This window comes from Pteropus vampyrus, unplaced genomic scaffold, assembly GCF_000151845.1.
Source record: "Pteropus vampyrus isolate Shadow unplaced genomic scaffold, Pvam_2.0 Scaffold472, whole genome shotgun sequence".
NCBI lineage: Eukaryota > Metazoa > Chordata > Mammalia > Chiroptera > Pteropodidae > Pteropus > Pteropus vampyrus.
Window position 1 is genome coordinate 735,646 of NW_011889253.1, and position 27,112 is coordinate 762,757.

Sequence of the window (27,112 nt, forward strand, 5' to 3'; positions counted from 1 at the left end):
TAGACCACATTCTGATTGCAGAGAAATGAATGAGTTCCAGCAGAAAAGTGACAAGATCTATATAGATCTTTCGTGGTTAGATATGGAAACAGAGTGATTCTAATTAACAATAGGTATTATTCTATACTATCTAGGTATTCATAAGATTCCCCAACAGGGAAGAACAAGCAACTGCAGAGCATTTCCCCAACCCCCCTCCTTCTGTCACTGAAACATCAATAAAACTCCTCCACCTCCCACTCTTCAGTGCCAGATCCGTAAGCACTTAGCCAAGCATGCTGGGAGACACAGAACAACTGAAAGAAAGGAGTATCTGGATGTCTTGAATTTGCTTGCCATTCTGCTCTGTTCCGCTACCATCTCATTACTAGACGTGGGCATTAGACGTGGCAATCAACTACACTTTAACTGAGCAGAAGAAATATTAAAGGCATAGTCTTCAGAAGAAATGCCTCAAAGACAGCCTCAGTCACCTAATCAGACTTTAATTTCAATCACAAATGATACAGAATCATCCAGCTCTGTCGTTCCTAATGATACCAAAAATAAAGGATGGACCAGAGACAGCTCTCCAGGAATAGAAGCATTGTGTGCCATCTATATCATGTATGCTGTGATCATTTCAGTGGGTATCCTTGGAAATGCTATTCTCATCAAAGTCTTTTTCAAGACCAAATCCATGCAAACGGTTCCAAATATTTTCATCACCAGCCTGGCTTTTGGAGATCTTTTACTTCTGCTAACTTGTGTGCCGGTGGATGCAACTCACTATCTTGCAGAAGGATGGCTGTTCGGAAGAATTGGCTGTAAGGTGCTTTCTTTCATCCGGCTCACTTCTGTTGGTGTATCAGTGTTCACGTTAACAATTCTCAGCGCTGACAGGTGGGTTTCTTTTCTGTTGTATTTGCCAGGATGTGAAATGAAGCAAAAAGAAAGAAAAGCTTGTACTTAGCATATACTTGCTATGATTCTGCTTTTCTCATGCTCTGTAACCTGGGTGTAAAACTAAAAAATCAGGGGGCATTTTAAATAAAAGTTGGTGTAAGAATGTTAAAATTCTTGTGTTAGCATCAGAGGAGAGGTTAAAATTGTGTGCTTTGGGGATAATGTATTCTCTCTGAAGTGTAATTGTTTGCTTGAAAGAATACGTTCCCCCTGCCCCCAGTTTATTAAGACAAATTGTTCCAGGTGTAAAAGAAAAACAATTCATATTTTATACGTTAGTGCAGCCTAGTGGTGCAATTTTGTCAACCTTAAAACATCAGCCTAAGTGTGAAATTGACCATGTATGCATTATTGACTGCCGGGAACAATGAGAAAAAGATACATGCATCTAATTTATTTGAAATTCATTGTATTAATTAATGACAGAAAATGGTGAGGTTTTCAGCTTCCTGGTAACTCAGCGTAATGTCATCACTTAATTGTATTTGTTTTCTCTATAGGCATTCAATGAAATTCTCAATTTCCCGAGAAATAAATTAATTGTGGTTGACTTTTAGAGCTCTATATATAGAGCATGTGAGAACCTCTGGCAGTCAGGGTGTTAAGGCTCTCTTAGGATATTTTCAGTCTAAGTACTGTGTCTATTGTAGAATGATAACTGAAAGCATGAGAAAATTGAGTCTCTAAATGTTAAAAGTGGTGCTTAAGAAAGGCTGCAAGAAGCCTGTAAGTAATCAATGTCTGGCAGTACCTGAAGGAATAGATTCTTCAAATTCTGGAATCTGAAAGAAGGAAAAGCCTTCCCTGTGTTTTTTAAGGATCTTTGCTTTGCCTGGTTTTATATTCTATTTAAGGGTAGACTTACTTAAAGGCTGTAGATTTTAAGGTGGATTCGTCACAATAAACAAGCATCTTTACATGGGCATGGGGCTTCCAATTTCACTCTTGCCTTGCCCTGCCCTAAATCTACCTCCGGATCGGCTTGGGCAACAACTTAGCACTTTTGAACAGGAAAGAAATTAATCCTCTTCTCTTTACTCCATACACTCATGGAATTCTTTTTTAGGAAGGTTGATGACTGCTCACTCATGAAGAAGGGAGAATTAGGTTTAACATCAGTCACTTGTACAGAAAGGAAAGCTTTTAGAACACAAGAATTATTCTCAACCACACACGAAATCACACCGAAAAAAAATGTACTTGTCCTAAATAGAGGACTTACATATAAAATTATAAAATTGCAAACCTGGAATATATCTCATATTGGTGAATAAGGGAAGAGGTGATTAGCATAAATAAAAAATACTGGGGTGTATTATGTGTATTTGAAACCATAACCAATTCCAGTTAATTGTTAGCTTGGTTATATACATTCGAATAGGAGGTAAAACTAGATGACCGCTTCTAACCCTAAGATTCTGTAATTCCCACATTTGTCTGACTTTTGCCTATGCTTATGTGTTTTTAGATACAAAGCAGTTGTGAAGCCACTGGAGCGACAGCCCTCCAATGCCATCCTAAAGACCTGTGCCAAAGCTGGCTGCATCTGGATCATGTCTATGATAATTGCTCTACCAGAGGCTATATTTTCAAATGTATATACTTTTCGAGATCCCAGCAAAAATATGACATTTGAATCATGTGCCTTTTATCCTGTTTCTGAGAGGCTCCTGCAAGAAATACATTCTCTGCTGTGTTTCTTAGTGTTCTACATTATTCCACTCTCTATTATCTCTGTCTATTATTCTTTGATTGCTAGAACTCTTTTCAAAAGCACCTTGAACATACCTACTGAGGAACAAAGCCATGCCCGCAAGCAGGTATGTATTAATCAGGACTCATATGTGAATTTAGAAAGTGAAATTCCTACTTTACCACATGTGAGCAAGAAATACAATAACAGTATATCACTTTCGTTATGGTCATGGACTGTGGAGTCTGTCAGACACAGAATTTAATTCCAGCTCTATCACATACTAGCTGAGCAATTTTGAGCAGGTTATTTAACCTCTCTGAGCCTGATTTTCCTTATCTGTAAAACGAAGATGGGGACTGGATTGTGTGTGTGTGTGTGTGTGTGTGTGTGTGTGTGTGTGTGTGTGTGTGTGTGTGTAATGATTAGCATAGTCCTTGGTATATAGTAAGCATTCGACAAATGGTAGAACTAATATTAGAAAGGGGACAGCTGAAGTTTGAGAGTAGTCAAAATTATTTACCCCACGGAATAGTGAGAAACACTGCACGAGGTGAGACTATAAAGTCTCTTTTGTTTTAGAAAGTATAACACAATGATAGAAAAACACAGGATGATAGAACTGGCAAAAGCCATAACATTATTTAATGCAAACCAATCACTTACACACCAATGAATAAACTGAGGTCTCCAGGGATGAAATGCCAGTGGGAAGAGAACACAGTGACTCACAGAAACTTGTTTAAGACTATTGCAAGAGCCAGGTGTGCTCTCCTCTTATAAATATGAACAGAATAAAAAGACTATTGCAAAAACATTGTTCCACTTGATTTTTAAAAGCCTAACAGGATTTCTATATTTCTTGGGAGAAGAAGGATGATTCTATTCACCTCTTGATCAGTACTTGAAGAGCTCAGTGCCTTTTTTTCTTTTTTGAGATGGTCCATTTTTAGTTCAATGGTGGTGCTCATGAGGCTAAAGTTGCACATTTAATGCCCACGTGAAGAGTTATCTTTGCTCTATCTGTGACCACAGGCAATGTTTTCATCTGGTTTATTTCTCTTATTAATAAGTGTAAGTAATATTATTTTTACATAGGAAGGAGACACATGTTTTTATTCCTTTGACTATATAGTTAGTATTCCTATAGATTAAAAATAATTTTTGGTACCAACTTGGCAACTTTCATAAACCTCAGAAGAATATTTTAACCTAGTCAGCCTCTGCTGTTATGGTGAAACAGTCTCGTATCTCTATTTTTAATTAAATTAATTTTTTTGAGAATTCTATAACACTCCTTGAGATAATTGGAGACATCCTAGAGTACCTCAAAACCAGGGGTGGGAGTTTCTAAATTAGAGCTAATGAGACCAAGATCATGGGTTACCATGCCAATTAATTTGCTGTATTCTATAGCCACAGGCTGCCTTCCCACACATCCCAGTCAGTTATTTCGCAACCACATATTCAAGGGAACACCAGCTTGTTAACTGTAAATTTCTATGAAAATCTAGAGAATGGCTTTTTAAAATCTCTGCCAGCTAAATGATTTTCTCCTTTTGCCATTATTCTTCCCTCTTATAGATTGCGTCCCGGAAGAGAATTGCCAAAACAGTGTTGGTGCTTGTGGCTCTGTTTGCTCTCTGCTGGTTGCCGAATCACCTCTTGTACCTCTACCGCTCATTTACTTATCAAACCTACGTGGACTCCTCTGCCATTCATTTTGTTGTCACCATTTTCTCTCGGATTCTGGCTTTCAGCAATTCTTGTGTAAACCCCTTTGCTCTTTACTGGCTGAGCAAAACCTTCCAGCAGCATTTTAAAGCTCAATTATTCTGTTGCAAGGCAGAACTTCCTGACCCTCCTTCTGCTGATACTCCTCTTAACCACCTGGCTGTGATGGGAAGGGTCCCGGGTGCTGGGAGCACACAGGTGTCTGAAATCAGTGTGACATTGTTCACTGGGTGTAGTGTGAAGAAGGAAGATGATAGAGTCTAGCTTTTAAATTAAAAATGGCATTTTTCCTCCCAGAGTGTGTATACAATTCTGAATTGTGCATAGGTGTATGGTGTCAGGATTTTTGTTTGTGAATTGTGTTGAAATCTTAGGAGTGAAGGGCCCTTACAAGTAAAAGACAAACCATGATTTTCTTCAACGCATAAACATTAACGTTATTTGGCTTTCTAAATAAAATGAAGTTTCACTTTCCAGGTGTAGAAAGACACGTTTATATATGTCAGTTGGTCCTAAGGTAGGTTGCATAGGAGACAAGGTAAAATAAACAAGATGACACTTAAAAATCTAATTTGTTTCCATCACATCAGTAATGCTTCTAATTTCTCATATACTCCTGTGATCTGCATAAAACTGTGTTTGTGTTTATTATGTGGTGTAAACCTAGAGATTATATGTTACATATGAAAAAGGGATCAAAAACATCTCTTCTGCACTTTTCTTAAAAAACAAAGTTCTAAAAAATAAACCTTCATGGGTATTTTTTACTGCTCTTTTCCATTAATCTCTATTCCATTATAACTAAAGCTTTGCAGTTGCAATGAAAATGTTTTCAGGTCAGCGAGAATAAAGCAATGAGTCAGGATCAGGGGCAAGGAGCTTATCTTACTGGGTCAACACTGACTGACTGACTTAATGTAGTTCTACTTACAACCACCATTGATTGATAATTGGGCAAGGTTCCTTTCACACATATGGTGAAGAACTTGCCTTATTTACAGGCAGAATAAGTGGCTACGTTTATGGTGTCATTTGAGGGCCCCAGAGAAGGACTCTTGTCAAAAATCTGCATGCCCGAAATTCCTCCTTTACGGAAATTAATTTCTTTCTGGTAAGCAGTGCCCTCTTTCTAAAAAATGCAGAAGTACCACATGAAATCTCTAACACCTGGATTTGCAGTTGTTATCAGATTATCTTCCTGCTTGACTTCATTAAACTGGATGGGGTGCCTAAGTCCTGTAAGAGTATGACCTAATTAATTTCTGCCCTTGGAAATCTGATGGAAGGTTCTGGTTTCCTCTGCTCCTACTTGCTAACACTATAAGCTTGTTCGTAATTGTTATTTAAAACAACTGTTGTCAGTAGACATCAGATTTAGATTTGTGGTTTCAGAAAAAGTTTTCTTAGGGGCAATTTAAAGCATATGTTTGGTACTAGAGATAGTTAAATTTACATTTTCTAAAACTTGATTTGGGGGTGTGCTTTTGGTAGTTTTGAGCTTTCTTTAAATGGCTTGTGTAGTTGTGAACTTCCGCTAATGGTGTGGCTCCAAAAGGGGATATATATCAACACTAGACTTTACATTTCTGTAAAACTGGTTTATTTAAGTAGGGGTGTCAATATTGTATTAGCATTGTTTTAAGATGGACATTGTAATAAGTGGGGAAAAACAAATAAATATTAAAGTTTCAAATGACTGTGTAACTTTATATTCTAAAAACAATATAAACAACGACTATAACTGAGAACCCATTTTAATCCCCCAATTTAAATTATTTTCAAGTCACAAAGCTCCCAAATATTTTACTATTTTCTTCACTCTGGGTAAAAATTACATCTTTACTCTCCTAAGCATAAAATTTTAGAGATAACTTGATAAAAGTACCAGATAAAAAAGCCGAGAGAGCCTTTTAGAAGTGAATAAAACTAGAGCTCTAGAAACTTGCATTTTCTTTGTTCTAATTAATCCCAAGGTGAGTTAAGGATCTAATATAAAATAATTCCCTAGTTTTATAGGGCATCAGCCTCTCATCCAGAGTTAGAGAATTGAGATTAAAATTCATGGCCTTGTTTTGATTTTTTTTGGAGGGGATGGTCTTTTTTAAAACAGATTATCCTTGTCAGGACTAACCTTACAAGTAGGCCTCAATATCCACACTTTTGCACTGCCTATCGTGGGGCTAGAAATGTTACCATGAAAGATTTCTTATCTTTGGAGAGGGTCCTAATTGTGGTTAGAGGTGAGACACATGAAAAACAAATTTTGTATACTTCTCAATTTTGCTCATGGTCTGCCCTGACCCAGGCTGAGAATGATGGACCATAATAATATGCTACAAAGCAGGAAAACAAAGTCATGAACTTAGTTATAACCAAAATGTCCAATGGGCAAGTGTTTGTCATTGATGTTGAAAGCATCACAAAACATTTAACACTGGCATCTCTACTGAAAATAGCAAATGTGGGCCTCATAGAGACAATTGCATTGTTTAAAAAAACAACTGTCCGGTCTCATGGTTAAACAGAATGCCATTGTAGGTACGAATGTGCTTAACTCCCACCTCTACTGCTCCACTATTATGGTGACTCAGTGACCCTCTATCACTGTGTCAGCTTCTCCTCTCACCTCTGGGGAACTTCACAGACCTCTGTTCTACTTATTACCTTTCCTACAAGGGCCTGCTGGCTTCTGTGCTACTCTGATCATGTCCCTGTCTGTTCCATACTCATTTCTCTCACTGGGAGAGGCCCTTATTGGCTCAATTCATCAAATTCAGTCTAGAATGCAGTTACCCTGCCAGGTCACTTCACAGGCCTCTGGACAACCTTTGGATCAGGGTGGCTGGGCCGCATGGGACCTTTTGACCACCTACTCAGAGGGGCCTGTGGATTACAACAGGCACTCAGAGTGTCATGTCCAGAGCTTTGTAGCTATTATCACCTATACTGAAACCTCACTTAGGAATGAAATGGGAGCCCAATAACACTTTGCTGAAAACCGATATACACTATTTTTGTTGCAGAAAAGTTGCAAAAATCAGATCGTCAAGAAACCAAGCAGCACTTGGAGCTGGAGAACTCAGCCTTGTTGCAGAAAAGTTGCAAAAATCAGACCAGCGAGAAACCAAGCAGCACTTGCAGAGTTGGAGAACTTAGCCAGTGGTCCCAGAGGAGCTAGCGCTCTGAAGATCTGAGCCAGGAGCTCAGTTGCAACATCGCTTACATAGAGCTTACTTGGCATGGGCTAACTGCTTCATTTGTCCTCAGATGGTTACAAAGCCCGGGAGTTGCTATGGGTTGCAGGCAGTTATAGGCAGTTACAAAGAGCGGGAGTTGCTATGGGTTGTAGGCAGTTACAAAAAGTTACAAAGAGCGGGAGTTGCTATGGGTTGTAGGCAGTTACAAAAAGTTACAAAGAGCGGGAGTTGCTATGGGTTGCAGGCAGTTACAAAGAGTTACAAAGAGCGGGAGTTGCTAGAGGGTACAGGCAGTTACATTTGTTGCATAGACGGAGCAAGCCAACGGTCGGATGAGATTTTAGTTACTTTTGAGTAAGGCCTATGCAGCAAGCATATCTACGGAAGCAGAACAAAGAGCAGATTAGCTTTTTGAGAGCAAATTTCTCTTCATTTTTGCATCCAGGAAGAACTATTTAGCAATGCTTAAATGAACTTACTAAAACTCATGTTACCTATATTATAAAAATGCATGCAAATTCAGTCCTCCAATAGTTCCCAGCACAAGAACTTCATTAAAAAAAATGTAACTGAAAAAAAAAATCTACCAAAAAACTAAGATACTATTTAAAAATTGTTGTTATGGTGGAAACCATATTCACACAGCTGGTATTTGGGGAGTTAGAATTTTCTAGAACCCATACTCAACCGCTAAGTTAGAAGCAAAGGAACAGTAGAAATCATTTCTTCTTGGATGCTCTTCCCCATCCTCAAGTCTGGGTTATGAACTTTATATTTACACATAATGTGTTATTTTTAAAGGAATTAATACTTCTAAGTGCTTGGCACTTAGCAGGAACTCAATGAATATCCGTCCAATTAAAAATTATAGATGTCTTCCTTTTTAGTGATATGTGTACTTTCTGGAAAAAAGTTGAGGTGAAAAGCATTCCGTGTTTTTTGAAAAATAACAAAAACTGTAAGGTTATAACTGATGATTGGATAAAGATGTTACATATATACAGTGGAAAATTACTCAGCCATAAAGATGAAATAACGCCATTTGCGACAACATGGATGGATCTTGAGATAATCACGCTAAGCGAAGTACGACAGAAAAAACTGAGAAACATACGATTTCACTCGTATGTGGCATATAAAGTGAAAGCAACAAACAAGACAAACAAAAACTCCGACACATACAACTTTAGCGGTTACCAGAGAAAAGCTGGAGGGGGAAAGGAGGTAGAGAAGGGTAAAGGGGTCAAATATATGGTGGCAGAATATTTGATTTTGTTGAACACACAATGCAATATACACATGATGTATTATTAAAATGTACACTTCAAATCTGTATAATTTTATTAACCAAGGTCACCCCAATAAATTTTTTAAAAACAGCAAAATAAACCAGTAAAGCTTGGATATTTATGTTTCAGATTTGGAGCTTAAGCACCTATGAATCACGGAGTACAAGCAAAACAGCAGGCAATTAACTGCTGCCGTCTCTCCCTTTCCACACAGTCCATCTCCAGCCTGAGGAACCGAGGAAGGTACCAGAGAGCTAAAGCAGGTGCCTGAAGAACAGAAAAGGTTGGTCTTTCCACCCACCGCTCCGTCTTTAGTTCGCTCACTCACTCACGAGACATCAGAACCCATGCTAGGAGCTTAGGCTACCAAGATGAACCAGAGCCGGTGCCTACCCTAAGGAACCGAAAGAAAGAAGACACGTTTCCCACGTGGAGGAGGGACCCTTGGAGGTGGGGCCTTTGGGCAAAGGAGGAGCGGCCTCTTCTCAGCAAGACAAACCTGTTCCACCCGCCCCATTCACCCCCCCCAAAATGGCGGCGTCGGGAACCCGCCCGCCAGGTGCAAATATTCCCACGCCTTCGGGCTGCCGCTCGGCCCCGCTCCTGCCCTGCCCGCCTCGGGCCGGCTTCTCACACTCCTGGCCAGCCCGCGTGGGCGCCGGTTCATGGCAGCCGCGCGCCCCCTAGCGCCCCGCCCCTTGGGCTCCGCGCCGCAGGTCTGCGTCGGCATTTGTTGACGCCATTGTAGGCGTGTCGGCGCGACCTGCGACGTCTCGACGTGCCGTCAATGGCGACTGCGTCCGTCTGAGCGGGCCTCTGTTTTCAAGTCATTTCCTGCCGCTGCCGCGGGAGCTGCTTTCGCCTCAGTACCGGGCGGTGGCGGCGACGGCGGCGGCGGCGCGCGCGCGCGCTCCCACCGCGCCCTGGATCGAGCAGTGGCGCTGAGACCCGGTGGGGCGAGCCAGGTGGGCGGCGGCGTAGCTGGGCGGGGAGCATCAGCGCGCGCGCGCGCGCGCGGCCGCTGTGTGGCCGGACCTCCCGGGGGCTGCTGGGGCGCCACGGGGAGGCGCGCCGGGGGGCGGTGGAGCACGAGCCGAGTGCAGCAGACCTCATTTTCTCTGTTCTCCAGCCTCATTTCGGCTTCTCAGCTCGCCTGGACCCTGTCTCTGGGCTAAGTAGCAACATGAGCGACAACTTAGATGGAAAGGACGACTTTGATGAGCAGTTGCGAATGCAAGAATTGTATGGAGACACGAAGGACGGAGACATCCAGAAAGATCCCGGCGGAGCAACCGGTTCTTTTGGGCAGCAGCCAGATGACACCCCCTACGAGTGGGACCTGGACAAGAAGGCTTGGTTCCCCAAGGTAAGAGTGTGTCACTGATGCCACTGCAGAGCCGGCCCAGCTGGCCAGCCTCGCGGGGCGCTCCTTGTACGTTTTCTTTGGGAAGTCCTGGGTTAGAGCCCCCACGGGTAGTGACGTTTGTTGTTGTGTCCATTGCAGAACCGATATGTAAAGGAACGAAAATCTTTAGGGAGATGTCTTTAAAGTAATTTAATTCTTTTTTCTATGCCTTATTATTTTTCATCCGTGAAGGTCACAATTGGTTATTACTCGGTAACTGCTTTTTATTGCAAAAAGGAGAAACACCAAGAGCAAACTTAGTAGCTGTTACTCTCAGGGAGCCAACGTCACTTATCCTAGGAATTCAAATGTTTAGCTTATATACTATGTGCAAAATGCAGCTTCTTGATTAAAAAAAAAAACTAGTCAGTTATGTCTTCACTTATTGAACTTTATCTGCACCTCTTTACTTTCCTATTAAGTTTTGTCCCTAGACACACAAGCTTGAATCATATAACCACACATATATGACTAGAGGTGCACAGAATATGGATGGAAAAGATCTGTATATATTTGTTTAGAGTACTTGAAAATCGTTAAGTATTTTATTTCAGCTTGGAAGTAAAATAACCGGTGTTAAATTTGATTCTGTAAACTTTTCCATAAAAGTACCATTAATCAAAATCGCATATGGGCAGGAAAAAGGATACCAATAGCACACTAATTGACATTCAAGCCTGTGATAACTGTCTCCATTGTATAATTTGACTGTTACTTTAAAAATCCTTTATTTCAACATATTTCTTTCCCATTTGGTGTTTATATTTTCCATTCCCTCCAAATTGTTAAATTTACTACAGTTGACTCTTGAACAACATGGGTTTGAACTGTGTGGGTTCACTTGTACATGGATTTTTTCCCATCTAATAAACAGACGACATAAAGTCACATAACAATAAATACAGTACAGTACTGTAAATATATTTTTCTTAAGATTTTCTTAACATTTTTTTCTTTAACTTTATTGTTAGAATATAGTATATAATGCATGTAATATACAAAATATGCATTAATTGACTGTTACCGGTAAGGCTCTGGTCAACAGTAGGCTATTCGTAGTGAAGTTTTGGGGGAGTCAGAAGTTATATGTAGATTTTTGACTGAACCCCCTGTGTGTTGTTCAAGAGTTCAGCTGGTACTGGTAGTGCCAGCTCGAGTGCAGATTTGTTTTGTTCAGACTTCTGCGTACTTTTAACAATAGTCTGATAACAGAATAATTTGTGACGCTTATCTTTTTATGTTATGGAGGCCCATACATCTTCAAACTTTGAGTTAAAAATTTTAACCATTCCTCTGTGTCCTAACATTGATTGGTATGAAGATAAAACTGCATTTCTTTCATTGTGCAATTGTGCTTTTTCCCCTAAAGCCAGGAGGGTAGATGTGAGTTGGATTTGTCCTTAATTTGTTATGACACTAAATGATGTGGTTTAATTCATGATAAAGTTAAAACAAGCATTTAGTTTTACTATTGTTAGCCCCATTTTTTATACACCAAAATTCCACTGTGGTTTGATTCATGATAAAGTTAAAACAAGCATTTAATTTTACTATTGTTAGCCTCATTTTTTATACACCAAAATTCCATTATGTGTGTTCTCTGTGTACAGATATTTAAAGTTAGTGTACGTATACTTTTGTGCATTTATATAGTTAAAGAAATGTTGATTCTATTGTTAGATTACTAGTTGACTATTGGTTTTTACTTTGTTTTATTGTTATCTGGTACTTCTTTTGTTATATGTACTTGGAGCCTTAGTTAAATAGACTGTGGAGAGGTAGTAACTTATAAATGAAACAACTAGAAAAAATGCCAACATCATTTAAAATGCCTTCTCAGTCTTTTGTGTTGATCATCCAGGTACCTGTGTCTTATTTTCTTAATCATTTTATTCACAATTTTCTATATAAGGTGACTATTCTTGCATTTATAATTTATTACTACAACCATTATCCACTTCTATATTAAGCTGTATAACCCAATAGACTGTAATTTAGCACAGTATAAACTTTTTACAGAAGGAAATCATTTTTAATTTCTCTGTATGTGTGTGTTGAATTTCTTGTTCAGATCACTGAAGATTTCATCGCTACATATCAGGCCAATTATGGCTTTTCTAATGATGGTGCGTCTAGCTCTACTGCAAATGTACAAGATGTCAGTGCTAGGCCCATAGAAGAACCTCCACAAAGAAAAACCCCTGAACCTACTGATCCCAAAAAGAGGGGAGAAAAGAGAAAGGCTGATTCAGGCAAGTGGATTTAACTTACAAAACATGAGTATAAAAATTTAAAATGTGTGTGTGTATATATAGTTACTTTTTAGAGAATTTTAATGGCTTCGAAGGAATCATAGAGATGAGTTTTTAAAAATTATATTTGGGTTCATATGTTGGCTCTCACACTAATTTGTTGTGGGCATTGGGTAGGCTGTTTCAGTTGTGTGCCTCAGTTGCTTCCTTTGCAAAATAGAGCTATTATTAGGGGATTATCAGAAGTTCTGTTTGTAAGGTTATTATTTTATACTTTCTGAGTTTAATTAAATTGAACTCAAGTCAGTTTTGCTTCAGCTCGGCCATGTCTAACAGTAGATTGGAGTTAGAAGCAACTTAATGCCAAGGCCTAAAGTCAATGCAAGGATGAGTTTTTTTTAAAGGTAGTATTAAACCAAGATAAACTAGCTCTTTTTTCAGACAGGGCTCTGAAACTAATTATCTGTTAAAAGATCCAAATACTTTGAAAGCTGGACAATTGTTTGAGTGTGTCTTGTTCTAAGGGTAAGAAAAGTTCCTTGGAAGTTTTGCGAAACTGCCACATTGTCAAGATTTCATAATGTGACTTTTACCTTTTCTTGCATGTGTTTTATGTATTCATTTTGATTTTTAGGATGGTTTCATGTTGAAGAAGACAGAAATACAAATGTATATGTGTCTGGTATGTATACCTTTTTAAACAAATTTAGAGTAGAAAATGTTTGATTTTGATATTTTTTACAAAGTGATTTTCAGTTTCTCTAAAGTCTTTTCATTATTGTCATTTTTTGTTCAGCTGTTTGCATTAGTGAGGAATATGTTTGTTGTTTATTACAAAACTAAGAAAAATTAAATGTATGTAACTTCGTATGCCATCCTTTTTGTCTGCTTTAGGTAACTTATGGCAGTTTGCCCCCTCACTCAGATTCATTGATAAGAGGCCTAGGCAAAGCATTAATTTTAATGTTTGTTTGAATACATGAAAACATGAAATTTCCCCAGATCTATAGATGCGAGATTTTTACATACATTTAGAAAATCAAAATCGTGCTCATCTGAGTTGTAGCTTTCTAATTGATAGAATGCTAAGTAACCCTCACCTTTATTTAGATGCCTTTATAAATTTTTAAAAATTTTTCCTGTTATAGGTTTGCCTCCAGACATTACAGTGGATGAATTTATACAGCTCATGTCCAAGTTTGGCATTATTATGAGAGATCCTCAAACAGAAGAATTTAAGGTCAAACTTTACAAAGATAATCAAGGAAATCTTAAAGGAGATGGACTTTGCTGTTATTTGAAGGTTAGTCATGTGGTCAGATAAGTTTCTCTGATCTCCATTTTTAACTCAGGATGCAGGGCTATAATTTTGTATAAATAATAACTAAGACTGAGAACTATTCAGAACAGGATGTTAAGAAAACTGAAATTTCAGATTGTGCCTTCGCGTATCACATTGGTAAGGTTATTCACTTGTTCATCTAAGAAAATACAGTATCAGGTCAAAATATTATTTAACTTACGTGACTGAAATGCTTCTTTTGTCTTAAAAGAATTCTCACTGCAAAGATCTCTCAGAGTGTATGCATATGATTAATTCAGAACACATCTTAAAAACCCACAAAGGAAAGAAAGCCAGTGACATTATTCGCCCATTGGAATGAATAAGACCAGAGATCAGCAAACTCTGGCCCACTGCCTGTCTTTGTAAATAAAATTTTTTAGGACACGACTGCATTCATTTACTTACGCATTTGTCTATGACTATTTGTTTCAGCAGTAGAGTTGAGTGGTTGTAGCACAAACCACATGGCCCACAAAACCTAAAATATTTACTGACTGGCTCTCTACAAAAGAAGTTTTCTAGACCCTGAATTAGACCATAAAGGAAATGATTGCTTGTGCTTACTGCTTCAAAATATTTTTTTAGTGGGAGAGAAGAGAGTGGTATTCACAGAAATTTGCTTAACTTTATGCATTCATGGTATCATAAATTACACAGGGAAAGCTCAGTATTAAAGGCAGCCATCATATCTAGAACACCTATCATCTTAGGAGCAAGTGCTACCCATTATTGCAGAGTGTAAAAGAAATGGGCACAATGATGACATAACCCCTACGTCATGGAATCTGAAAATAATTATAAAGTAAAAAAGAGATAAAAAAAAACACAATGGTACTAGCACCACGGGTGTGTTGTGAGTACTTCAGTGAAATCAGAAATGGGTAGAATTAAGTTGACAGCTTTTGGGGAGAGAAGTTTTTGACCTGGTTCTTGAACATGATGGGAATGGGACATGAGTATGACCGTTATAGGAAGATAGTTATGTAATTTTAAAATGTAAGATCTGAGAGTTTTATAAGTTCTTCAAGGATTATGAAAAATCTGTGCACAGATTCTTAAGGGATTTGATTGGATTTTAAAAGAAAAAAAATGGACTTTTGAGAAACTTTACATGTATAATTTATAACCAATAAAAGTGCAAGATGGAAAAAGTAAATTGAATTCCAGAAGAACATAGTTAATTGTTCCAGGATTCATACTTGATTGCACAGCTCAGTTCAGTTGTCTTTTTGTGTTCTCTTCAAGTCTTTAGATTTTGATTCTAGGACTGACAGCTCTCGCCTTTGTATAGGACCCAGAATCCACAAATGTGTCTAATGTACAAGCTGTCAGATAATCATCTACTTCCCAGTGTATTACAGATCTACATTTTAATTGGTGAACAAAAAAAATGCAAGACCAGCTATGTTATTCCCTGTTCCTTGAATCATCTAGTCTTTTAATAAGGAATATCTTAGAATTTTAAAACTGGAATGCACCCTAGAAATCATGCAAGTTCATTTGTCTTATTCTATATTTGAGAAATTGAGACTCCAAGAAGCAGAACTACTATTCCAATAATATAATTTATTGAACAACTACCATATGCCACTCACTATCTTTTATGTGCGTTATTCCATTTAATTTTGTCAAGAACCCTGCAATGGAGGCATTACTATTCCCATTTTACAGATGAAGAAATTGGGGCTTAAGGATCTTTAAATAATTTGCCCAAGTTCACATAGTTGGTTGGGAGCAGCTATATCTTGAGTGCAGATTTCCTGATATGCATTCTAAAGTTTTTTTTATCCCAAAGTAGGTAGTTATATTTCAGTCATTATCGTGCGTATAGTCATCATTCATCCAAAAAATGGCTAAAGTTTCATTTAAGTGTGTACCTTACAATGTGTCGTTTTACCTTTATAAAGAGAGAATCTGTGGATCTCGCATTAAAACTTTTGGATGAAGATGAAATTAGAGGCTACAGATTGCATGTCGAGGTAGCAAAGTTTCAACTGAAGGGGGAATATGATGCCTCAAAGAAGAAGAAGAAGTGCAAGGACTACAAGAAAAAGCTGTCTCTGCAACAAAAGTTGGTGTCCTTTTTTTCCTTTTCAAAAGTTTCATATAAACATTCTAGAGTATGCTTTTGGTGATAGCCACCTAGTTTTGTTCCATCAAATATACCTACAAATTATTTTGAAAGAATTTTATTAGGTCATCAGGAACCTGTAATCTGTACTGTAGGATGATTTGACAGCGGTGGTGTATCATTTTCTGGGGTGTAATACAGCAGAGGCTTAAATGAGATAAGATTGCTCTCTAGAAAATGCTGAACATTAGATTAAATAAGATAGTTTAGGCTTCTATACCAGAGCCATTAATTCATTTTCAACGTGGATTGAAATCAGCTATAGCAGGAGGTAAATTTTTACATACAAGTTTGTAGTAGGAATTAGAAATAGAAATGATATATTTTATCAGTATACTTACTATGTAGTTGTATATAGTATATACATGTCATAGAGTTTCTATTAATCCATTTACTTAATACGTACTTTGAAATATGCCAGTTTTAAGAAATTAGCCAAAATGATAAGTATTTCTGTGAGCATTCTAATAACATTTCTAACACTGCTTAAACTATTGATAAAATGATCATAAAAACATTTAGTTGTGATGTCTTATAGTTTGTACAAGAATAGCTAAAATAGATAACCTACAAATTTTATAAACAGTGTCAGTAAAATTTAAGATTGTAACAAAGAATGAGTACTTTTACGCATTTCAATGCAGTTTGTTTGTCATAATCACAAAATGTCTAAAAACCAATACAATCTGAACATATATTTTGTCCTCAAAGTATATAGTCCTAGGTAATTATACATACTAAATAATTAGCAAGTTTTCAGGAATCTCATTGGAATATTTGTAACCAGACAGCAGTTCTGAAAAAATATATATATTCTGGGGATTTCAGATACTGGATCCATCTTTCACCTGTCCATTATTTTTATTCCAGGAAGTTCTCTGAATGGAACTGTAACTAAAATATACATTGTTGTTTTAGAATAAAATTATCATTATTAAATACTAATAAAGGATTATTTCTACTTTATGGCATTAGGCAGTTGGATTGGAGACCTGAGAGAAGAGCTGGGCCATCCCGAATGCGCCACGAGCGAGTTGTCATCATCAAAAATATGTTTCATCCTATGGATTTTGAGGTGGGAGACAGTGTTCTTACTGATAGAAACATTGCTGTGCCTTCTTTCAAGGGAGCCCAAAGCTTGCTTCCCACCATCTTTGTCATGTTACATCCTACACATTCATGTAGTCATCAGGATAGGAAAATGGCGCCAAGAATCAGTTGAGTTTTCAGATTTTCCCTGATTTAGCCCAGTGTTCTTTTAATCATATTAAACAGGTGAGGCTGTTTAATACCCATCCTGTGGCCCCAAATGGCAACAACTTGGTATGGGAGATCATCAAAAATATATAATCATTAAAAGATATATGGGAACTGCTTGTGGATTTTGAGTGCAGTTCAACAAGTATGGATTGATTTTGATGGGGAGGACCAGTTTCACACTTGGAAGTGAAAACTTCACTTTAGTACTAAAAGTTTGGTCCTTAGAACTCCTTAGGTTAATGAAATACAGCCCCCAATGTTTAAATAGTAAAGGTTGTTTTTCAGGACCTAATTTTTGCAAAACTCTGGAGTGGCTATTAGGAGGACTTTATAATATTAATGTCTATGTAAAATTTCAAAAACAGTGAATAAAAGCAAATAAAGGAAGAAGAGCTATTAGAGAGATTTAAGGAATGTTAATAGCCATCAGAGTACCTCGTGTCACATTCTGCCTCTTGTTCTTATCTCTCTCTCTTGGCACAGACCAATGAGATTATTCATGGAAGGACAGTTCTTTATTATCTGCCCGGATTCTGAAATTAATGATAAGTTACATATAAGAAAAAATGTTCGTAATGTAAAATTCCAGGTTTACAAATGATCTGGTTGAAACCAAAGTCCAATCTTGTTCCTTTTGTGCATTTAGAGTCAGAATGGCAATATCATTTTATCCTCCTTAGAGACTAGGGCCCCCAAATGATCTGCCAAATGGGCATATAGTGATGTGATAGGGTTTACTGTGCAGCTATGACATCTGTGTATCTTTTGAGGTCATTTGAAAGATAAACGTGGTATATTTATGATGTTTGATATCACTTCTGAGTAAAATCCTGAAGAATCTTGAAATATATTAGAGCTGCTTTAGACTCGAAGTGATAATGGAGTATGTTGGAAAAGCACACATATACACATGCATACTAGATGCTTTTTGAAACGTTATCTTTGCCAGGTGGGGCTTTGAAAGGAATGTGTAGATGGATCATGGTATCTAGTCTGCCAGGTACAACTCCAGAATTGCCTACGATTCATCACATTTTGTCCTCCTGGTAAATGATTGGTTTTATTAGGTGTTCTATTGATGTCTATGACTTGAGATCCTTGATTCACACATTCCATTCTAACAGTTGAATGTGAATATAAATGCAAACTTAAAATATCTGGAACCTCTGCAAGTAGAAGTCTGTTGTGTAATTACTTCTCTTTGTTTTTTGCCTCATGCCTTACTCAATGAGACACCTTATTTGAGTCTAGCTATCACCCTGTGCATACTTATGTCTTCCTAGCTTAACAAATATTCTTTCCTCCAAAAAGCTACATTTATTCTACCTTGACTCGTAGAAATGCCCTCCAGTGGATATGTTTAAGGATAGAAGTTTCATGCTTGTAAATTCTTGACTGTTAAAAACTGGTATTCATTTAGTATAAATAGAGCCTTTGTATTACTCTTCTTTGTTTCCTTCATAGCTTTTATTATCATCTGAAATAATTAGATCTCCCGTACTAGAATATGAGCTCCATGAAAACCAGCACTCTGTCTGCCTCTTTGCTGCTGTTATATTGCCCATGTTTAGAACTATACCTGGCACATAGTAGGCCCTCAATATTTATATGAAGAAAAAGTGAAAAAAAATGATTGGATGAAAACCTTGTTACTCACAAGGCAGTCTTTCCGTTTGCCCAATGGATAAAACATTTTCTCTTTAGCATCTTTGCAAATGAAGGAAAGTTCTTTTCAGATGCTTATGCCACCAAGGCTGGGAGGTCAGTAATGGGCTTCAGAGTTCACAGACAGAAAAATCCTTGTTTGCCCACCTGCCTGGTCTGGTGTCTGCTGAGCTCGATGAGAGCCTGTCAGTCAGAGGGACAACAGACAATCTTGTTTTTTATTCAGTGTCTCTATGGGCCTGAATCTCAGAGTGTATCAGTATAGACCTGTTCCATGTAGTTGACTCTAGCCTTGTATGGATGTTTAAATTTAAATTAATGAAAATGAAATAAAACTAAAAATTCAATTCCTCGGTTGCACTGGCTACATGTGGCTAACAGGTGCCCTATTGGATAATGCAGATATTCATTTCTATCACCACAGGAATGACTTGACTGAAGATTCCATATTCAGCTAAAGAACAGAGATAAACATTGAACTTTGTAGTGAAAACAAAAACAATTCTCAGGTTACACAGGGTGTCGGAAAGAAATCAGATTTTGGAGGATGGAATATATTTTTATTCCAAACAGGTGACTAATGTTGGAAGCAAAATACCTAAAAATACTCTTTCCTATCAGGGTGAACAATGTAAAGGCTAATATTTTTAATGTAACTTCAGAGGATTTTCAGTATTCAGAGCCTTATTTAAAAATGCATGCCTGGCAAATTTGAATACCGAGATGAATCAAAACTCATATGCAAAGATAGGTTTCTCATTATGTATACCATCACTGTCCAGTAGAAATATAATGTGAACCACATGTTTAATTTAAAATTTTTTTAGTAGCTACAGTAAAATATAACAAGAGGGGAAATTTTAATAATGAATTTTATTTAACCCAATATATCCAAAATAATGTAATTTCCATATTACCAAAAATATTGATGAGCTATGTTACGTTGTTTTTTTTTCCCCCCTTTGATACTAAATCTTCAAAATGTGGTGTTTATTTCACACTTGCATCACACCTCAATTTGGAGTAGCCACATTTCAAGTGCTCAGTAACCGCATCATGTGGTTAGTGGACATTGTGTAATTTTAGACTAGAAAGGAAGGAGAAAGGTGGTTTATTTCTCCCTAGGTAAACATGGGCATTGACTACAGATGATTTCAATACATCAGTCTGATTTTAGTCTCAAGTGTTTTGGTTGCAAAATGTTGTCTTTAGAAAATTTCCATGCTTAGCTACATTAAAGAGTTTTCTTAAAGGAGGGCATTATTATCTTTAAGCTTCAGGATACCGTAAAGCAGTGAAGATACATTAATTATTTTCAAACTGGTATAAATCTAAGTGGAGGTCTAGGAAGACTGGCTAAAATTTGATATCCTTCTAGGGAAAGCACTGAGACTTCTTGATATAGAAATAAAGAAGGTGCTCCCCTCCCCCCACCATGGACTCACACTTTGTTAAATATTTTGAAACAATTTTTGTTTATTTTTAATATAATCTTGATTTCCCTTGGTAATAAAATACAGGTATGAGGAATAGTTTATCAAACTTTGAAAAAGCTTTTAGTGACTTTCAGTATATGGAAAAAGACTGTGCTTTATTCTGGGAGGTGTATGAAACTCATTCAAACAAGATTCCTGCCTTCAAAAAGCACATAATCTGATAGGGGCTCACGATACACACACACAACGAAAAGCCACCACAGGACTTTGCCTAATGACTTTTTGATCCATTCCCCAGTCCTTTCAGGTCTGATAATTATATATTAAACAAATGGGCATCTTCTCCAAAATTAGATTTTATAAGTGATAGCGTCCTACCAGCTGTAGTTTTAGAAGCCTCAGATTTATAGGGTATTTTTTATTTTAAATTTGATTCCAGTAACTGCCTACTTTTAATAACAAATAAACCATTTTTGCTTTTCGAGAGAACTTTAGGAGGGAAAAGCCACCTTTTGTAGTCTTTTGCAGTTCTTCTTTAGTTGATGAGGAAGATAAAAATCTGAGATAGATGAATTTAATGTTTCCTAAAAATTGTAAGTCTGCTTCAATAGAAATTTGTAGATAGGGTATCCTTGGTTATATTCTCATATAGTTGTAATTCAAGTTGATAATGTAACTTTATGAGCCTTCATGCATTGGGACTTGGAGGAAGATTTGTTAATTCCCACAGGAAATCTTAAACCTTTTGTTGGGGGAGGGGGCATGGAATTTGGAGTCCACCTGACCTCAAGCACCAGTATTTGAGTGTTCTTAATAGATTTGTAGTTGCAAGAAAGCAACAGCTAAGAACGTGAGGTTTGTTTGTTTGTTTGTTTGTTCGTTCGTTGTTTGTTTTAGAATGTGTTTTATTGTGTGCTTAATAACAGCTCCTGATTTGCATGGTTCTGTTGCATTGTGGTAGGAGACCAGATAAACAGGAATCCTTATAAGGGAGGTTTACCCCATCAGTTAAAATAGAATCATGGAAGCTCAAAGAACAATCTTACAATACTTGGTCAATGGAAAGAATATGTCTCTCTCCATTATACCATTTCTTAAATAGGAATCTATGCAAAACACAAAGCAAAGGGCTCTCATTGTCACAGTTATTATGCTCATGCAGCACAAAGGAATTAGTAATCTCTGGCTTAGTATGTGGCACAGGACTTCTTCCCTTACATCTGCCGTTATTTGGGCAGTCCTACTTCCCATCCCACTCCTCTGCCATTGCATGCTTGAGCTGCCGCCTACCATGCTTGTCCATTTCCTCCATCTTAAAGGCAGGGCAGACCCATAATAGCAGCAGCCGTGGAAGTTTAACTTCATTTGATTTTTTTTTTTAATTTTGTAGACTGAAGACAAATGTAACTAACTTTAAGCAAAACCTTTTTTATTTGTTGGTTTGTCAAAGCAAGAAATTTGATTTTCAGGATTTGTACTTAAAGGGGCAAACCTGTTTGAATCATGTGTCTTTTTGTAGGATGATCCGTTGGTGCTGAATGAGATCAGAGAAGACCTTCGAGTAGAGTGTTCAAAGTTTGGACAAATTAGGAAGCTCCTTCTCTTTGATGTAAGTTCATGGCTTGAACAAATGATTTCTGAAACAGTCATTCGTCCAGTTAAAAGTTATTATCAGATGTCAGTGTGCCCCAAATTTTAGATTAATGTTTTTATATAGTAGGTCTGCTATCTAGTGGTAGTCATCTGTTAGCAATAATTAGATGAACACGGATTGTAAGTCAAAGCTTTGATAGACTTGGTATGCTGCGTTTATTTCCCTTTATCATTACTCTAGAGCATCTGATCCAATAAAGTACAAGAAAAACATATGAGACCTATGGTTCCCTGTTTGCTCACATTTTCCCCTCTTGAATGATTCTCCTCCGTATTTGGAGAACAATCAGAAATATTCTGGTGTATGTTCCCCTCCTCACCCTTTTTTTACTTCTAAAATTGACCTGTGATAATCACTTAAAAGAGTCATCGTTTATCGATTGAGTACTAGAAGTTACTTTACATGTTATCTCATTTAATTCCCACAATCCTTAGAGATAGGTAAGTGCTATTATACTCATTTTACAGATGAGAAAGCTGAAATTTTAAGATCAAGCACCTTGCCCAAGGTCTTTCAACTGCTAAGTGGTAGATCCAGGATTGAATCCCAAGGCTATTCGACTTTAGAGTCCACATGTAACAACTATACTGTCTTACCTCTCCTAGATAGTGTTGTCAGCAGAAACGTTTCCAAGGACATTATGCTTGGTTCTTGCTGGAAAAGATGAAGCTAAAGAAGCAGCTAGTTGTGTGTCTCTGCCTGGAGTAAAAGAGAAGAAAGACTTCATGCATAGAACCTTTTATCTCAAATTATCAGAAAGAACAGTCCTACTTAACTACTTTGTCAAATGTGTATGTTTTATTTTGAATTTTCTCATTTATTCTTTTTTTTTCTTCCTATCTTTCTAGAGACACCCAGATGGTGTGGCCTCTGTATCCTTCAGAGATCCAGAGGAAGCCGATTATTGCATTCAAACCCTTGATGGACGGTGGTTTGGTGGCCGTCAAATTACTGCCCAAGTGTGGGATGGGACTACAGATTATCAGGTAAATTCTGCAACTATCAAGGGCACATAAATTGTTTTGTTACCAACAAGTACTGATCGAGCAGTCCTTCAGATAAGTTTCGGATTTGGTTTAATCTGTGTAATATAATAGTAACACTTTTAAATAATACTTTGCATTCAGAGCATAGAAAGAAAAATGTTTCAGTCTTTCAGTTTATAAATCTGAAATGTGAGGCTTGCTCAAAATAGTGATAAGAAAAGAACACATTAAACCAAAATGTTTATCTTCTTTTTGTGTTATAAAGTACAGGCAGAGTTCAAATATTAACTTTTTAATTGATGAGACATTTCTGCAAAACTGTGGTGTTGGGCATTTATTTAAATGATCATAAGGTCAACTCTAGTAAATCAAGATGTAAAGGTTTGAAAACTGAAGATAGAAAATTGGTTTGATTTCCTAAGAAGCTATGCCTTATGAAATCAGGGCACTTTTGTCAATATTATGAGTGCTCAGAGACATTGTTACTTCTCTTTGCCTAAAACTTATTTTAATGGAAGTTTACATTTATGCACAGGTGGAAGAGACCACTAGAGAAAGAGAGGAAAGGCTGAAAGGATGGGAGGCATTCCTCAATGCTCCCGAGGCCAATAAAGGTCTTCGGCGTTCAAATTCCATCTGTGCTTCAGAAAGGGCAGGGCCTTCTAGAATAAGGCATTTTTCCGAGCACCCTAGCACATCTAAAATGATTGCTCAAGAAGCTGCAACTGGAATGGCATTTGAAGAACCCATAGATGAAAATAAGTTCGAAAAAACAGAAGATGAGGGAGCATTTGAAGGAGATACTTCTGAAAAAGAGGCTAAAGAAGGTGGCCCCGAAAAAGAAGTTAAAGAAGGTGGTCCGTGGAAAGAATCTGAAGAAGGCTGCCTTGAAAGAAAGTCTGAGGAAGGCTGCCCCAAAAGAGAGTGTAAAGAAGACTACCCCAAAGTAGAGTCTGGAGAAGGCAATCCCAAAAAAGAGTTTGAAGAAGGTAGTCCTAAAAAAGAGTCTAAAGAGAATAGCCCCGAAAGAGAATCCAAAAAGAAGAAACTCAAAAATGTTTATGAAGAGAATGGCCTTGAAAACGAGTCTGAAGAAGGTGGCCCCAACAAAGAGTCTGGAGAGGAAGATGGCCCCCAGAAGGAGTCTGAAGAGGATGGCTCGGAGAGAGAATCTGAAGAAGACTGCTTTGAAAAGCAGTTTGAAGATGGCTCTGAAAAAGAATTTGAAGAAAATGGCCTCAAAAAAGAGTTTGATGAGGAGTTTAATGAAAACGTTCTCGAAAAAGGAGAAAATTACTCTGAAAAATCAGAATTTGAAGATGACAGCTTTGGAAAAGTGTTTGATGAAGGCTCTGAGAGAGAATTTGACGAAGGGTCAGATGGAAAGGAAGGAGAGGAAGATACATATGAAAAAATTTTTGATGATGAGTCTGATGAAAAAGAGGATGAAGAAGATGCAGATGAAAAGGAGCTTGAAGATGCTGATGAAAAGGAGGAAGATGATGATGCAGACGAAAAGATGTTTGAAGATTCAGACGAAAAAGAAGGTGAAGTAGATGTAAAGGAAGATGAAGATATTGATGAAAAGATGTTTGAAGATGATGAGTCCAATGAGAAGTTGTTTGAAGAGAATTCCAGTGAGAAGTTATTTGATGATTCTGACGAGAAAGGAACTGTGGGTGTTACAGGGAATGTTCAGGAAGAAGAGCCCCAGTCCACAGGCAGCAGCTTTGTCCTCAGTACTGATGATGACAACGACGACGATGACGACGACGACGATGACGATGATGTTGATGATGATGATGATGATGATGATGATGATGATGATGATGATATTTAATCCCTTAAGCTTGCTTTTGAGGGCAGTTCCTCCATCTACATTTGCCTATGCTCCAGGATAATTACTACTAGTAGTGTTACACAAATGTGCATAATGGTAGGATATCATCAGATTCATGCATTGATGTTTTCATTGTTAATTGTACTTAATGGTTTTAAATATGTGTTAATTAGCTGTTTAGTTAAAACTTCATAGTGTAATGCAAGTAAACTGGATACTCGGCCCTTGTCAGATTTGTTAAATGCATGCAGAATAATATTTTTTAAAGTATTCTGATTGAAATTTGTGATATTCAGAAATAAAAATAAGTTGTTAAATGCAGAAACTGAAAATTGGACTTGAGTTAAATTGGATTTTAAATTCTTACTGTTGCTTTATTCATACTTACATTTAATTTTTTAAGGATTTGAAAAATTCTGTAGGAGGCTCCTTGCTTTCAGCTTATGTTACCAGTTACGTCCCCATTTCCCCTTTCTAAACCAAGAACATGTTACTAAACTTAAAAGATTAACAGCACTTTGAAGTTTTTCCCTGCCCAGTCCTTTCAAATTACTTTCATTTTTCTTTTCTACTCTCTTTCCACGAAAATTGACGATTAGATATGTAAGAGTGAACTTCCCGATGTCCACTGCTTTTATGACTGAAAACATAGAGAAGATTAGAATTCTACTGTGTACTATTTGGGCTCCTTTAGAACTTGATTAGGGTTGTAGGACCTCTCCCCAGAATAGAACGCACACTACACAACTTTTTGTATACAATTTTGGGAGGTTCGTGCATCCCTTGGAGTTTGAGAACATCTTTTGTTATGCATACTTCAGTTTTGTGTTTTTGTTTTTGTTCTAGAATCGTGCCTAGTACTGTGCTAAATTGTGTAGTCCCAGTAAAATTTTGGGTCTTTCTTGCTTGTGCTTTCCAAATTCAGTATTAATTGACTTCTGATGTAGCTTTAAGAAGTTACTCTCATAAGTTAGAAACATCAAAATAAACTGCATTGATGCTTTTTTCATTATATCGTCTGTAAGTGTAATCATTACCCTCTTTAGACAGAAAAGAGTTCTTGTACTTCAAGCCAGCTTTCTGAGAATTTTTTATTTGATGTCTGGGATTTCTTAAAATCTTCAGGATTTTTCACCAGGGATAAATCAGAGTCGAAGAAAGTTAAATAGAAAAATTGCAAACCAAAATAGGGTTTCCTTCAAAGAAAAGCCAGAAGCACTTAAACATTAAATTTAGTGCAAAATTGTTTTTTTCTAAATGAAAGGAAAAGAAAGCTTTATCTTTCGTATAAAATGGTTAAGACATATAACTACAAGTTTTAAATGAGCTCTAAGACCTTTAGAAGGGGGTTGTTTTCATTCTGACTTCCCTGTTCATTAACTTGTTTGATAAACACTGATGTTCTTTTCATATAAATACCCTGGAAGTGAAAGTAACAGTTGTAAATTGTTAAATAATTTGTGAGGTGATATTGATAAACAAATTAAGAGTCACGAAGTATACACAACACACACAGTCACCTGTGTTCTAAGTAATCAAGTTTTATTGGTTCTGAAAATTTATTGTGAAGCAAATGTGCACAGCAATGTTCAACAATTGCTTGGCATTTTCCAAATGTAAGGCTCCTTAAGATTATATAATTTATGTTTCAAATAATGTTTCCAACCCGAATGCATAAACCAGAAGTGGCTTCAGGGATTCTTTTGAAAGACTTGAATATCCTGCTCTCTGAGTCTACAAGTTCCTTGTATAGGAACAAACTTGAAACTTTGTTAGATAAGAATAATACTCATCTTGCCAATATTAATGAAATATTTGAAATCGTTACTGCTTTCTACAAAAGAAACCTGACAGCAAAATTGGAGTGATTCGTTCCAAGGATCTGTTTTCCTCCTCAAGTAATGATGGCTCTGGGCTCTTTCTGAAGCCTGGAGTTGCCAAATCTGGTCCATTTGGGTCACTACCTCTTCCTTTTTGGAGTGGAATCTATTTTCCTGATATAAACTATCTGGAGATTCTGAAGCTTGGAAAAAAGGTAGGAGTTAGCTGATTTTCTGAATATGCCTTTCTCAAATAACATGGATCTTATTTTTATTTGTTGTTCACTGTACTTAAGAGCTTTATTATGTCGTTGGTTGCTCACAACCACCTTGTGAGGTGGGAGGTGGATCTCAAAAGCTGCGTTTTGCAGACAAGGACACTGAGCAGCTATTGCAGGCCTTCCCCAGGCTATGGGGGAATAGAGGCTGACCCAATCCCAGAGGGGCTTCAGTCCTTGAG

The 27,112-nt window shown here is 37.3% G+C and overlaps 2 protein-coding genes across 2 annotated transcripts; both read left to right on the forward strand.

The window, feature by feature from the left end:
• The first annotated feature begins 307 nt into the window (after positions 1 to 307).
• Positions 308 to 4,694, forward strand: BRS3 (bombesin receptor subtype 3). The gene is made up of 3 exons (XM_011382412.1): positions 308 to 882; positions 2,414 to 2,765; positions 4,223 to 4,694. Exons 1-3 carry the CDS (start codon positions 449 to 451, stop codon positions 4,634 to 4,636), a joined length of 1,200 nt encoding a protein of 399 aa, XP_011380714.1. The 5' UTR covers positions 308 to 448; the 3' UTR covers positions 4,637 to 4,694.
• A 4,923-nt stretch (positions 4,695 to 9,617) lies between these two features.
• Positions 9,618 to 25,844, forward strand: HTATSF1 (HIV-1 Tat specific factor 1). The gene is made up of 10 exons (XM_011382413.2): positions 9,618 to 9,823; positions 9,988 to 10,224; positions 12,335 to 12,515; positions 13,150 to 13,197; positions 13,664 to 13,818; positions 15,768 to 15,931; positions 16,967 to 17,066; positions 21,872 to 21,961; positions 22,855 to 22,992; positions 23,528 to 25,844. Exons 2-10 carry the CDS (start codon positions 10,042 to 10,044, stop codon positions 24,830 to 24,832), a joined length of 2,364 nt encoding a protein of 787 aa, XP_011380715.1. The 5' UTR covers positions 9,618 to 9,823; positions 9,988 to 10,041; the 3' UTR covers positions 24,833 to 25,844.
• Positions 25,845 to 27,112: the final 1,268 nt, after the last annotated feature.